The 15862-nt window shown below is 44.3% G+C and overlaps 1 protein-coding gene across 1 annotated transcript in view; it reads left to right on the top strand.

Moving 5' to 3' along the window:
• The window catches only part of PLD5 (phospholipase D family member 5), a 303291-nt gene continuing 299176 nt past the window's right edge, over nucleotides 11748–15862 (top strand). The window contains exon 1 of the mRNA XM_021064454.1: nucleotides 11748–12626. Coding sequence (XP_020920113.1) covers nucleotides 12438–12626 — 189 coding nt within the window. The 5' untranslated portion in view covers nucleotides 11748–12437. The remainder of the gene's footprint in view (nucleotides 12627–15862) is intronic.

The following is a 15862-nucleotide window of genomic DNA, read 5'->3' as shown; positions in this document are numbered from 1 at the left end:
TCCTTAACCCACTGAGCGAGGCCAGGGATTGAACCCACAACCTCATGGTTCCTAGTCGGATTTGTATCTGCTGAGCCACGATGGGAACTCCTAGAGTTTTATTGAGTCTCATAAAATAACTTCAAATTGCTTTACCGAGAGGTCTGCAAAAAGAGAGGAGAAGACAAGCAGAGGCAAAAAACCAAAAACCAAAACAAAACAAAAAACAAATGACTTTTAAATGAAAGAAAAGGAGAGCTTTGAAAATTATCCTAAGCTCTGCATTCTAACCTCTGAGACTTGAAGGAAACTATGAAAGTACGGAGGTTTAAAAATCCACAGGTTCCTAGATTTGTTCTAATAATATCCCCTCCCCCCCAAAGAGGATGCGCAGGAGGCTGGAGAGAGGAAGAAAGGGAGGGAGGAAAGGAGAGGGGAAAGAAGGAAAGGAAACTTATCTTTCATGGGATGATCTCGAACCAGGCATATGGCTTTGCTGCCTTTCCCTTTTATCCTTCTTAATTCCCCTGAGCTATTTCTGGGAAGAAACAGACTACATCACTCCCTTTGGTCAACACAATGTGAAATATTGTAGGGTATCAATCATGAAATTCCCTCTGCCCTTCTCACATTGTCCTCTCTTCCTCCTCCTCCTTCGTGTTTTACCTTCTATAGGGAATAGGATATATGGCAGTACGATACAGACTCTATCATAATTTATGCAACTCTTTAAAACAGAGGCATTGTAGTCTCTCTCAGTCCTACCAGCGGTGAACTTCCCCTTCCTTTACTGTTTTGGCATGTTAGCTCTCAGAGTGATTGTTTTCTCATTTCTTAGCTCTCAGGGCATACGGGGTACAGTGTAGGATTTAAAGAAGATACTCCCTCTTCTGAGCGAAAGGAAGTGGCAAATGCAGAGAAAGAAGGTGCCCAAACCTGCACCCCCAGCTTCTATAAGAATATGACTAGGATGGCCACTGGTGTACCGACCAGTTGTTGGGTAGATTCCTGATCTGGGTCATTTTATTGCACCCCATGAGAACAATAAAAATCCTTCCTTTCAAAGGCACAAAAGGCGATGTTCACTTTTCTTTCTCAACTTGGCCAAGACCATACTTGAAAGAAATATAACAGGAAGTGGATAACTTTAAGACAGAGGTAGAGGGAGTTCCCATCGTGGCTCAGTGGTTACCAACTAGGAACCATGAGGTTACGGGTTCGATTCCTGGCCTCGCTAAGTGGGTTAAGGATCCAGCGTTGCTGTGAGCTGTAGGTTGCAGACTTGGCTCAGATCTGGTGTTGCCATGGCTGTGGCATAGGCTGGCAGCTGTAGCTCCGATTAGACATCTAGCCTGGGAACCTCCATATACTGCAGGTGTGGCCCTAGAAAAAGATAAAACAAAAGGTAGAGGTAGAGTGAATTTCCAATCCTTCTTTGGCAATGCTTTAAAGTAACTTGAGATCCTTGGGATCTTGCTCAGTAGAAATTTACTTCCTAAATAGATGGAAACATGAATACTTGAGTGATGGAGTGTTCCAGCTTTACCACCTGGAGTCATTCATTTGACAATTGCACAGTGATTTCTCCAACTTTTTCTTTGTGCTGGAGAATTAGGCAGAAGAGGGGGTACTTTTCTGTGACTTCTAGATGGCAGCTATTATTTAAATGTGACCAGTATCATTGCTCTCTGGTTTCATCTTTTGAGAACTGCAAAACACACAAGTTCTTGACCCTGCTGATACGGTAGCCTGGGTTGGCTGTGTATAGCTTCTTCTTACTTGGCCATTTGTTATTTCCTGCTGGCCAGGGACATGGACGGGTCAAGAAAAACTTCTGGGCATTTGTAAGCAAGGCCAATACAACAAAATGTAAGCATTGGTGAATGGATTGAATCCTTCCTGCTGATGGATGAGAGAAAAGCCATACTGGGAGAGAGACTGGGTTTCCTCTTGCTCAGGTTTGGATTTTAGGAGACTCTCAGTTGGATGGGGTCCGTAGCAGTCAGATATTTTGTCCTGTGGCACATTGTGGGCTCGTTGCCCCTGTATCCTCTGCCTAATAACACATTTATTATTACGGGGGACGGGGTGCCTAGCATATCTTACGCAACTGCCCGATTGTGAAATGTGGAGGAATACGGAAAAGGCATTTTACAACCTCAAGTAACATTCCAAAGAATAGTGTTATCCTCACTGTTTTCATGAGGATTATAACACCGTCACCTTGGACTTCACTTAAGGACTTTTCTAACATGCAGAAGATGCGGCTCCGTACCCGCCTTAACACCTGCTTAAACCAGACGTCTGGGGGGGGATGACTTAGGTGTTGGTAACACACTGATCTACAAGGTGAGAATTGCACTGATTCTCTTCTAAGTCCCGGAGGGATTATTAGGCTTGAATGGAGACTATGAAAACACAGGTGCCCTTGGTCATAGCAGTACGGTCTTGGTGCTCAAAGCTATTTTCACCCTTATCAGTGAGTGGACGGAGACGCCTGCTCGTATATTTTAAGATTTGTATCTTTGAACAGGGTTATGGTGTTGATTATACTGCGCGTGTATGGACTGTGTGACCTTGTGACAATTGGTTGTCACAGCCAGGAAAAAGGACAGAGGAAAGCACAGAGCAGATCTCAGCCTTTCTCAAAAGGTAAGTGAAGGCGTGGCCCGCGAGGCTGGGGGCAAATCATTAAGTGAAAAGAATGCATACCTATCTTTGGCCAGAGAGATTGCTCAGGCTCTTTTTCTTCAAATAATGACACGGGAAAATACAAGGCCTGTTCTTTTGAAGGGAAAGAAAGGTAGAAGTACTCACCATACGGAGGATGTGGTACCCTGAGATGGATGCCCTGTGCGCATCCCTGTGCGCATCCCTCATCATTTATTCCATGGGGCCAGGCTCTCTGTCTCCATCTGCCTCACCCTAGGGGATGCCTGCATGGCTGTTGCCTTTAGCATAGCGTCCCACCAGGTTTCTAGGATCAAGCAATTCATAGGTAGAGAATGAAAGCCTCCCTTAATGGATTCACGTGAAAACTGAGAACACAACGAGCTTCATTCCAAAAGGAGTCACTGGAGGGCGTTCCCTTTGTGGCTCAGCGGTTAATGAACCCGACTAGGATGCAGGTTGGGTCCCTGGCCTCGCTCAGTGGGTTAAGGATCCGGCGTTGCCATGAGCAGTGGTGTAGGTTGCAGACGCAGCTTGGATCTGGCATTGCTGTGGCTGTGGTGTAGGCCGGCGGCTACTGCTCCGTTTCGACCCCTAGTCTGGGAACCCTACGTATGTCTCATGTATGGCTCTAAAAAGCAAGCAAGCAAACAAACAAACAAACACTGATCAACATGGAGCACAAATGAATCTCCAGCCCCTGACTCCAACTCAAGCCAAGTCGAAGGGCCACCCCAGCTCCACGGTGCCCTAAGGGGTCAACTGGGGCCTTTGATGGGATCGATCAGCTTCTCCCTCTGCCCCTACCCTTCCACAGGTGTCGATCCCCAAGGTAGTCCTTGCATATTCGTCTCCATCTCAGAGTCTGCCTTCTGGGGGACCCAACCTGCCACACAATTGTCACACCTGTGCTTGGGGGCGGGGGTGGGGGCACGAGCAGTGGTTACCAAGTGGGAGAGGAAGTGGCAGCCTCCCTCCCCAGCTGCAGGCTTCCAGAGGCGGGGGAAGATCTTTCAATGGCATACACATGTGAAGGTAGGGGATTCTTAGACCACATCTCCGTAAAGTTAAAAAATGACCAAAATAAACTAGGAAACATGCCAGAAGTGTCCTCCATGAGCAAGGAACGAAGGGGTCCACAGGCTGAGTTTAATAGAGAGAAAGTGCACAGCTGTTTTCTGTTCACTGAATGACCTGATTACAGTAGATTGCGTGTTAGGGACCTGGGTTTTCAAATCAGTCTTGGGTTGGATTCCAAGTTCTGTCACTTAATTTTATGTGACCTTGAGCAGCTCTTTGAACCTCTTGAAGCCACAGTTTCCAGACTGTGAAACGGGGGTGATAGTAAATTGCTGTGAGGATTAAATGAGAATGTATGCAAAGCTCTTAGCACAGCATTTGGCTTGGAGTAAGAATTCAAACTTGCTCCCTTACTTATATATCCAGAAAAAACCAAAACCACTAATTTGAAAAGATACATGTACCCAGTGTACCAAAGAGCAGCACTATTTTCAGCAGTTAAGACATGCAAGCAATCTAAGTGCCTATCAATTAACAAATGGATTTAGAAGTTGTGGTATACACACACACACACACACACACACACACACACGCACACACACACATATACACAATGGACTATTACTCAGCCTTAAAAAACAACGAAATAGGAGCTCCCCCTGTGGTGCACAGGATTGACAGCGTCTTGGGAGTGCTGGGATGCCAGTTCAATCCCTAGCCTGGCACAATGGGTTAAGGATCCAGCGTTGCCGCAGCTGCAGCTAAGGTTGTGACTGCAGCTCAGATCTGATCCCCGGCCCAGGAGCTCCATGTGCTTTGGGGCAGCCAAAAATGTAAAAAAAAAGAAATAAAAAGAAAAAAAAAAGAATGAGATAATGCATTTGCAGCAACATCGATGGATCTAGAGAATATTATGCTTAAGGAAATAAGTTATAAAGATGATAACGATATCACATATCAAGAATCTAAAAACATACAAGTCAATTGCATCTATAAAATAGAAACAGACTCCCAGACTTAAAAAACACACTTATGGTTACCAAAAGGGAAAAGGATGCAAAGGGATAAATGAGAAGTAATGACATCAACAGATACAAACTGCTATATGTAAAATAGATAAGCAGCCAGGATTTCACTGTATAGCCCAGGGAATTATACTCAGTATCTTGTAGAAAACTTAATGGAACATAATCTGCATGAAAACCCTGAATCACTGTGCCGTCCACCTGAAACTAACAAAACATTTTAAGTGCACAATACTTCAATTAAAAAACAAACAAACAAAAAACAACCTTGCTCCTCTCCTGAGAAAAAGAGCTTCTGACAAATTCTTCAGGGGGTCACTGAGGGTTTCACAACGATCTAGGAAGAAGGATATTTCGAGGTCAAGGAGGGTCTTGAAAGTCATGTCTCAGGCTGGGCTCTGTCTCTTCTCACATATGTAGAGTGTGACAAGGTGCATTACAAAGAGAGTTTACAGAAATCACATTCTATTTTTTGTCATTTTAGGGCTGCATCCACAGCATATGGAGGTTCCCAGGCTAGGGGTCCAATTGGAGCTGCAGCCGCCAGCTTACACCAAGTCACACCAACATGGGATCCAGGTTCCCAGGCTTGGAGTCAAGTTGGAGCTGTAACTGCCGGCCTACACCACAGCCATAGCAGTGGAAGATCCAAGCCGGGTCTGCAACCTACACCACAGCTCATGGCAATGCCAGATCCTTAACCCATTGAGCGAGGCCAGGGATCCAACCTGCATCCTCATGGATACTAGTCGGATTTGTTTCCACTGTGCTCAACAGGAACTCCAAGTTTGTCTATTTTTAAGATTATATATATTTTTTATTTAAAACTTTTTTTTTTTTTTTTTTTTTGGCTGAGCACATGGCATGTGGGGCCAGGGATCCAGCCTATGCCACATCTATAATCAGAGCCACCGCAGTGACATTAGGTCTTTAACCCACTGGGCCATGAGGGAACTCCTGTTTTTAAGATGATAAATTCATTGACGTAGGGTTTATGATTTCTCCAAGTTTTGAATGCCCATGGTACTTATCAAACTCTAAGTACTCACTAAAACTCAGTACATGTTAAGTGAAATTCTGAGTTCACTTCAGCAAAGCCAAACTGTCTCTCTGCTAAGATCATTTAAATGTGTAACCACATTTTCTTTTTAGAATCTTATCCCCACTTAGGTCATTTTCTCCAGTACCTTTTCCGCAGCTCATCTTTCTCCTCCACTTGTAGCTGTGTTACAACATTTACCTGTCTTCTTCTCCAATCAGATCCAGCTTAAATAATTTTTAATCTTGTTTTGTTTCATTTATCTTATGTCTCCATAGCCTAGTCCACATCAGTTGCTAAAATGAATGCTTTTGGAAAGAAGAGGAGCGGCTTGAGCAAAACTAGAATAGAAAATGTTGAAAGAGGGAAATGCAAGCAATTCATGTGCCCTGTCTTTGTACAACAATTTACTAGCTTTTACAACTTGAAACCAATCTGTGGTCAGGTTGACATGTTGACAGGCAGTCTTGGTTCATGACAGATAAACTAATTCTTTATCTATGATTTATTCTCTGCCTACATTGAACAAAGCCGTTAGCAAAAAACAAAGACTGGGAAAACAAGTCATTGAGACAAGGGTAAAGAACTAGAACACAGAAGTGGGAGAGCAAAGGACATCATTGGCTTAGAAAACCTAGGACCAACAAGAGCTCTAGCACCTGGGCATAAAATTTAGCTCCAAGCTTTGTGAATTTCATGGTTCGGTACTGAATATATTACATCTTATCTTCAAAAGATATTGTGTAAGGTACAGAAGCTAGCAACAATGAACTTGGACAAGCACTGAGATGGTACATATCAGCATATATTTAAGTGATTTAGTACAGAAAAAAAAAAATACCCTAATCTAATTCGCAGAAATACTGAGTCTTTAGAGTCAGTACGTTCCTTTTTAGCACAGATGAACAAGTAGGGGAGGTCAGAGGTGTTGAAATAGTTTTATAATATCTACTAATTCCATATTACTGAGGTCAATAACAATGAGTTCCTAAAAAGAACAAAAAGTAAAAGAAAGCTACGGTCATTCCAAGGGTGGAATAAAAGCATAAGACATCATACAGTCAAAGGACATTCTTCATGGGTGCCCATTGCAATAAATATGCATCATTCTCACATCACTTTGAGGTTAGATTTCAGTTTTAAGATTCTAGGAATGAGTGAGAATTATGGTGTGATCTTTATTACGAACAGATATTTCTGTCTTCACTGTTGGGTTGGATACCATAGTAGACACACAAAAGATTGTCCCAGGTACTCATAATGGAATTTAGACACTCAGGGTTGATTCTGAAGTATTAATTCACAGTTCAAAGGCTGTAGGCATGAAGGCCAAATGAAGTGACAGTTTAAGCAATTGTCTGATTAGTTTAATCTGTCTACACTATGAATTAGGATAATTCAGATTTCTTTCCTACCAGAAGCTTTTAGTTGTACTAAGTATCCAGTTAATCTTTTCAATTATCCTCTTTTACTTTTTTCTCAGTGTAGACCTTGGCTGATTCTTTGTGACATGGCCAATCAGATGTGTCAATGTGATGGATCTGTCTAGTGCTCACCGCAAGGCCCAACTTTGTGATTAAACCGTAGCAACATGACAGATCCAATTAGGCAAAGCATTTTGATTTAGTCCCCACTATTGGTTGGCTGTCAACTGAGCTGGCATTAGAACCAAAGTTTTTAACTCGCAGAAATATCCCAGAATCATCTGATTTGGTTCTCTTGCTATGACAGTATAGTCTACTAGGGTCTCATCTTGGTATGACTAATACTCTTGATATGACTAGTGTACTCTAACAGTTTACTCCACTAGGGTCTCATCCTGGGGGCTAGTTGGCTTTTCCTACTGCTCACTACCTTCTTTCTAGCTCACTGTGGGACTCTCAGCCCACAGAAATATTAGGATCCCAAACAAGAGCTGTGAGAAGGTATTGACAGTTGAGTCACCCTTGAGTTACAGCCATAGTGTCGTCTCTTGTTAGCTGTGTCTCTTGGGCAAATTAATCTTCCGAAGTTATTGTTTCCTCATCTGGAACATGGCAATGGTTGTGTTTACTTTGCAGGGGTTTTGTGAAAAACAAATGATACAAACATTTGATGATGAGGGACCAACATAGTGTCCAACAAAGTGGGTGCTGAAAAAATGCAAACTGTTAGTCTAAAATAAGTTTAATGCAGATAAGTACACTTTGTTAATAAATGAACATTAAAAATGCTCATTATCATTTTATAACTAATCAATAATAACTCCATGGCTAAAGACAGTATCTTAGCATTCAAGACCCTTCTCAGAGAGCAATGTACCATAGCAGTGCCTGCACAACCTTTCAGGAAAGATGGTAAACCTTTAATTTTGTTCTAATGGTATTACTTGATGCAAGTTCTCTACAGAAATTATTCATAATTAACACATATATATATTTTTAAAAAATAATGCTGTCTAGTACTCATTGGTATTCACCCAAAGTGTTGAAAACCTACATCGGTGCAAAAAATTGTACATGATGTTTGTGCATCTTTATTCATTGTCCAAACTTTGAAGCAACCAATTTGCCCTTCAGTAGGTGAGTGGATAAATAAACTGTGCTCTCTCCAGATATTAAAACATCATGCAGTGCTAAGGAGAAATGAGTTATCAAACCATGAAAAGACATGAAGGAAACTTAAATGCATGTTACGAGGTGGAAAAAGCCACTGTGAAAAGGCCACATACCTACCATCTGATTCCAACTACATGACACTCTGTACAAGGCAAAAAAACTATGGAGACAGTAAAAAGATCCGTGGTTGCCAGGGATTCAGGGTTGGGGTGGAGGAAGATAATAGAAAGAAGGAGAAATCCCTGAGGACTTTTTGGGCTCTGAAAATATTCTGTGATACTACGCTGATGGAAAATGTCTTCAGACATAGAATGAATGTACAGCATCCAGAGTGACTCCTAAGGTAAGGGACTTTGAGTGATGATGATGCGTCAATGTAGGTTCATGAATTGTAACAAATGTACCATTCTGGTGAGTGATGTTGATCATGAGGGAGGTTGTATATGTGTAAACAAGGGGATGTAGGCAATGTCTATTTTCCCCTATTTTTTTTCCCGTGAACCTAACAAATAAAGTAAGGTAATACAATCTTAGAGTGCTGGATTGATTTCTGGACAACAAAGTATACTTTTCTTGGGTCAATGCTTTAATGTGATCTTTCATAGTGTGAGGGCAATAGGAAGAATATATTGCACGAGTCCAAGGAAGGCCTATTATTGAAATGTTTTATTCATCAGTCATAAACCTTGAATCAAATTTGGTAATATTTTGTAAAAATAAACCCATAAAAATAACACATGTGAGTAATGAGGAGTATTCATTTGAGATATTTTTTTGATCTTATGTGGTTCAAATATCCTTTATTTAGAGTCCGTGAACACAGTCTGTAGGCCAGATTCTGTGATTTATGAGATAGATACATGGCTTTCAGCAGGTCATTTAATCTCCGGGAGCTTTAGTTTCCTCCTTTCAAAAGTTGGAGATGTTACCAAGACTACTTTCAGATCTTTTTTTTTTCATGAAGTAAATGTGATAAAGGGTATGAGACCATGTTATAAATGTAAATATTACAGAAATACCAGGTATTATTATTGTTACAAAAAGCGTAATAGAACATTCTTTGTTACTTCTTGATACTCTCAGCCTCCTCTCACTTTAGGTTTTATACCCATGGACGATGTTTCACTCAGACCATATTAACACTTTCTGGCCAATGGTACCTACCTGTTCAGTCTAAGTTTGAAGTCAATAGATGGTGATGGCTCATATATGTATTACTTGAAAATTCTACATAGTTTGAGACTTTACCAATACTAGATAAAGTATTTCCAGAATCAATATAAACATACATGAGATGCAGATTTGTGGCTGAGTGCAGTTTCTATAGTTAATTATAAGCAATCAAGATTAATTAAGTGATATAACTGCCAATGAAAATAACATCATTAGAATAAGATAAAGAACATCCTTCTCCCTGAATGTTCTAGTAACTATAACATCACCCTGTAAAGCTTATACAGTGTTTTCTTGTGTATTATGTATCATTTGAGGTGGTAATGATGAACCTCCATTTATCAGATAAACTACAAGCCTCCTGAAATCAAGTGAAAATCATTGAGCACAGTAAAGGATAAAGTGTGGCCCCAGGTCCCAAAGAAGCCAGTAGACTAGTAGGATAATCATAACATCTTTGCTGCATTAGGAAACTATAAGAGCTATGAAAATGTATGAGAAAAGGACCATGGGGGGTAATTCTAAATTCAATAATATTTATACAGGTCAGTAATGTTTTTGGCACAAGATTCTCGTATTGTAACTGGCCATCTTCAGAAAGAGTTTTCTCCAAGACCGTCTGAATTGACTTCAGTTCCTATAAAATGCTCTTTTGAAGGTCAACCAGCAGATTCCCTACGATTGTCATAATCAATGAACTTGGACAGGGATCCAAGATAGAAAAAAACCCCTGTGACTATGATGGTACTCATGTTTATTTAAAGGTGTTGAATCCATTTTAATGTCTGGCACTGTATGCTAAGTAGATTAAGCATGAAACAGTACAAATTTATGCTTTGCCTGACATTTTTGATCATGAAAACATTATCTATGAATTAATTATAATGCTCAATTCAGCAGTCTGCCTGTAACATGTATGCTACTATACTCCTTTCAAAAAACGAAGATGTCAGCATCTACAGTATTTTCCCCTAAAATAGAATAAAAATCTATTCAATATGAAAACCTGACTTGATATGGAAGCCATTTGTTTAAATTCTACTACAGTGGAACATTTCATTATTACTCTGAATTGGGTATCTGTCACTTGTCAAAGGTTTGGAAAAATCACGTGACCTACGGTGTAATCTTATAGAACAAAAAGCAGAGGCAGCCTTTGCAGAAGGGCAATCTGTTTATTTTTAAAACACCAATATTGTTCGTATTTAAAAATTTGTAGTAAAGAATGCAAAAGCAGCGAACGCTAAATTGTAACAGCCAAATATGAGAGGCAAGACAGTGGTATGTATGTATAGTGTTAGTAGCTTTTTAATTCTGGTTCAAATCCTTGCTTTGCAGTGTAATTCACATTTGAGTTTCAATTCCCTCCCTCACCAGGAACTTGGGCTGAATTACCTTTGTTTTGCAGAATAACTGTGAGGTTTAGAATAACCAAGAATTGTGTAGGTGTTGTTTATATGCTTCATCCTCACATTGACTGCTCAAAGCCTTCTATTTCAACTACTGTTATTGCAATACCATCTATTCGTATGGAGACTCTAAAAAGACAGGAGATACAATCCCGGCTTTCAAAGAATTTCATCAAATTCTAACCCAGAATTTCTTTCTTCGAAGCTATCACCCAAGGGGCACAGCTCTGGGAAACCGGTTCGGCCAAAGCTAAGAGACATCAGTTTACCCTCTGTGGCTCCCTCTAAAATCCCCAGTACACGTCACCTTTCAAACACGTTTCAAGCTTTTAATTGGGCCCGAGAAATCCTTAACACTACTTGTTATTCAGCTTTTTGGGAAAACCAAAGGATGTTTTGAAAAATGCTGACTTCAAAAATAGCAAAAGATTTAATTACTAACATGCCGCCTTATTTCTAATAAAAAATTAAAAATCCTCATGCCCGTTTGTCTTAAGACTGGGTCTGGGAGGGAAAGCTTACCCTTGGGGCGGGGGAGTAAACCCTGGCCCTGGGGAGCCTGGGAACCGAGGACAGAACTGCACAGACTGCCCGCAGACGCCTCTGCAACCGAGTGGAAGAAGAGTGTTCGCAGGGAGGGCCCGGGAGTCGCCCTCCGGGTATCCAAGGGGCGGGGCCGCTGCAAGCAGTGCGCCGAGGGACCACCGCGGGCGGGGCTGGGGGTCCGGGGAGGGGCCGCGGGCTAGCACCCGGGGGGGGGGTGCAGCACCGCATCACTCCCCCCTTCGAGGAAAGCGCGCCAGACTCCAGAAGCCACTTGTCCTTGGGGCCGTCTTCTGGGATTGCTGGACACCCTCGGTTCGGAGTCCCCAGGGTGGGGCTCCAGCGGCTGGAAGTTATTGAACTTCGGGAAAGCGGGGAGGCAGAGGCGGGGCGCGGCCAGTGGGGGAAGGGCGGGGGGATGCCGAGGAGAGAGAGGGGGCGCCGAGCCGCCGCGCGCTCCTCCCGTCGCTGTTCGCTTTCCAGTAAAAATGCCAGGGGGAGACGCGGAGCCGGGCTGAGGTGAGGCTGCGGAAGGCCGGTCCGCCGCCCGACCGGGCGCCTCGGGAGGGGCGGCGGCCGGACTCGCGGCCCTCGGCGTCTTCACTGCGCCAACCCGCGGACTCGCTGGCCCCTTCCGCCGCCCCCTGCCCCGCCCCCTGCCGCCACCCCCCGGCCCGGCCCAGTAGGTGCTGCCAGGGGTCGGCGTGCGGAGCACCCGCCCGGGACCGCAGCCGCCCGCACCCGGCGCCTTGGCCTCGCTCTCTTGGCCTCCCTCCCTCCCGCCCCACCTTCCTCCTTTCCCCTCCCTCCCCCCTCCTTTCCCCACGCGCCCGCCCCTCCCGGCCCCGCCGGCACTCGGCTCCCCGCGCTGCCGGCGCTCCCTGCGCCCTGCGCCGCTCGCTCCTCCCTCAACCCCGGCCGGCCTCCCGCGCGCCCATCCCGAGCCCGCTGCGCGCGCCGGCCGCCGCCTGGTCATGTCAGAATGGAGATCCGGCAGCACGAGTGGCTCTCAGCCTCCCCCCACGACGGCTTCGAGCAGATGAGGCTCAAAAGCCGCCCCAAGGAGCCCTCGCCGAGCCTGACCCGAGTGGGCGCGAACTTCTACAGCAGCGTCAAGCAGCAGGACTACAGCGCCAGCGTCTGGCTTCGGAGGAAAGACAAGCTGGAACACGTAAGCGCGGCTCGCTCCCCGGGGCCGCGGCCCTGCACCTGCCGCACGCGCACCCCAGCCCCCCGGCCGGGCGCGGGGACCCTGCCGGCGGCCCGGCCTGGGGTTGGGGCGTCCGGGCCCCCCGCCCACCCGGGGCCTCTCGTGCACTTTCCTGCCGGGAACGACAGGGCTGCGGGAGGGGAATGGGGGGCGGGAGGTTCTTTCTGGCACTGCCTGGCCCCGCACACCTCGACCTCCCTGGGCTGCCGCTGCGGGGGTCATTCGCGCCGCGTCCCCGAGGTGCCTTACGGGGTGAGCAAACTGCCATAGCCGGGCTGGGAGGAACCGGCGTTGCACAGTAGTGGGCTATTTAGTGGGCGTTTGCTCGCATCTTTGGGGCTGTTTTATCCGGTCCAGAGAACTAACATCTGTAAAGTTGTCGCCGTTGGCGATCAGCCTGTGTCCGGGCACGAGCCATTCGAGTTTTCTGCAGCGTATCCTTTGGGATGAGCAGGTGGCGGTCCTCTACTCGCGCTCAGCTAGGGAGGGATTTGCACGTTGCAGGGAGAAACAGGGAAAGGAAGAGCAGGTCCCTCTGCTCCCAGGACCCACCGCCAGCGGGTCGGGGCGGGCGAGCGGGGACCCCCTCTCCCAAAGAGAGCCTGCTTCACCGGAAGCGTTATTGGCGCTGGGGCTGAGCCCCTAGGGCTCGGTCATTCCGGAGAGAGAGAGTCTAAAAAGGCGTTTAGTGGATTCACAGTTTCCAGCCTGACCCATCAGCATCTCTTAACCAAATGTGAGCAGGAAACTAAGAGAATTATCTCTAGAGTGCAGCACCGCCAGCTAAGGCGAGGGTGCTGTTTCTTCCGGCCGAGCTGCATAATCCAAATTGAGTCTGTTAAAGGATTGTGGAGGTTTCCTTGTTGTGGGGTCACATCGCCAGTTATGATAGAAAGATAAGAAAGAACGAGAACTTCTGGAACTCACACATCTCCTGCTGCAAGGACCTGCCTCCTAACCACCCCCGCTCCTCAATTCGCTTCTCTTCCCCTGGGCTTTTCAGCAGCCACTCGCTTCCCTAGAGGAAATGGCAAAGGAGTATTATTCTATTACAATCTGAAAGGAAGGTCTATGCCTTTCTCCGAGGGTCTGATTAAGTCCTGAAAGAGCAAGTTTAAAGCTTTGAGGTGGGGAGCAGGCTGCCTTGTGAATAGATAATTTTTTAACATTAAATGGATGTCTCCGATCCCTAAGACCAAGGGAGCAGCTGAAGGAGATTTCTAGGATGCAAGTTGTTTTAAGCAGCAGTATCTGCTTGAAAACGCAAGTTCCAGAATTAGCGAAGGAGGCAGTGGTTATTAGTTTCAAGAGGGACAAATAGCATCTTCTTGTAATTTGGCTTCTCATGTCATTATATTATTTTCGTTCTCGAGAGACTGGTCTGCTCTTAGAATGGTGATAGAATATATCTTTATTTCACTTTTACTCTGAATGTGTGTTCATTTGCAGGTTGTGCTTTTAGCTGATCTAGTTCCTTTATTCTCTTACTGAAAACCAGTAGTGCAAACTTCTATGACTCTGTCTTCTTGGGTCATAGACACTGCATACGTTCTACTTAAATGCTTTCTCACTTTTAGGTTTTCACTGCACATATGAAGCCGTCCAGGGTGGGCCACGGCAACCTCACCTTCGGGAATGAATATAGGGAGTTCAGTGCCTCTACCCAGTTGGGGAAAAAGGAACGGGAGACCTAGTTGTTTGAAAGCATATGTACTTTCTTCACTCAGATGCGCCAACATAGAGCATTGTACTTATTTTTTGAAAAATCACCTCGTTTGTTATTTAAATCAACGTCATATTTTTGTTTGCTTTTTCAGATATGTTTTGTGAGACTCACATTCTGTTCTGTTGCTTTCTTCTACACCTGCTTTCCTTTAGAAAGGGGGCTTTGCTTCTTTGCTTCTAGTGAATTTTTTGTGATATTCTCTTGGCCCTTGGAAAATCTACAGAAATTTTAATGAAATGATATTTCTGAAAAGGCTCTGAAAAATAAGCATAAAGGTATAAGTTTTATTTGCAGTCAAGCTCATCTGTCCAAATTGTGTACACTGTGTTGTGTCTGTTTTGGGTAGTTTGATGTTAATTTCTAATGAGATATTTGAAATTAAAAAACCCCTAACAAGGATAACCAAGTATATTATTGCTACACAAAGCGAGAAAATGTAATGTGTACTTTATGATAGACAACACTTGGAACGAGTATGGCACCTTCTGATTTAGGTGTTGCATACGTGAGGGTGAGTGTGTCACGTGACATTCAAAGGTGATGTATAGTAGTTGCACCCCTTTGATCTGTCTAATCAAATGGCTGACTACCATTTTTATTACTTTAAAAAATGAATAATTGCAGTGGAAATCGTATGCATGAAAACAGCCTACTGTTACTTTACTGGTGCTTTAAAAGCCAATCTAGTATTAAGGGCGTGACTAAATTATGGCTTCAGATGACACACATTCAGTCATCACAGCAACGGGATTCCCTGCAGTGAAATGTGGCACCGTGTGGACTCTGTCCAGACTTCAGAGGCATTGCTTAATCTAAAAGTCAATAACATGATGTAACGTGACAGCTGGAGAATATATTTCCACTCAATTTGCTAAAAATGAAAACAGTTTAAAGGCAACGGGGCTAATCCCCAGATTAAGCAAGAGAAAAGTGACACGAATCGAATGGTCCAGGCTTGGAATACATTCAGCCCGTCTTTAAATTCAATTCCTGTCACTGGTTGGTCATTGCTTAAGATAAACACCCATGAAGAAATAAAGTATGTGAGGGACGCCTGCCATTCTTAAGTCTTGATTAGAAGCTGCAAGGAAGTTATATTTGTACCATACATTCTAGACTTTGACCTCTACGTGCACATTTCAGCAAAAAGTAAAATTTCTGGGCCATCCGTACAGTGCTGTCTTCTTTTTTTTTTTTCTCTTTGCATTCGTATTTTATTTTTATTTATTTATTTATTTTTATTTTCCCACTGTACAGCAAGGGGATCCAGTTATCCTTACATGTATACATTCAATTACATTTTTCCCCCACCCTTTGTTCTGTTGCAACATGAGTATCCAGCAAAGTTCTCAATGCTGTTCAGCGGGATCTCCTTGTAAATCTATTCTAGGTTGTGTCTGATAACCCCAAGCTCCCGATCCCTCCCACTCCCTCCCCCTCCCATCAGGCAGCCACAAGTCTCTTCTCCAAG

The sequence above is a fragment of the Sus scrofa genome, chromosome 10 (genome assembly GCF_000003025.6).
Source record: "Sus scrofa isolate TJ Tabasco breed Duroc chromosome 10, Sscrofa11.1, whole genome shotgun sequence".
In the NCBI taxonomy this organism is placed as follows: domain Eukaryota; kingdom Metazoa; phylum Chordata; class Mammalia; order Artiodactyla; family Suidae; genus Sus; species Sus scrofa.
The sequence above is the reverse complement of the archived record's forward strand: the minus strand, read 5'-3'. Positions and strand labels throughout refer to the sequence as shown.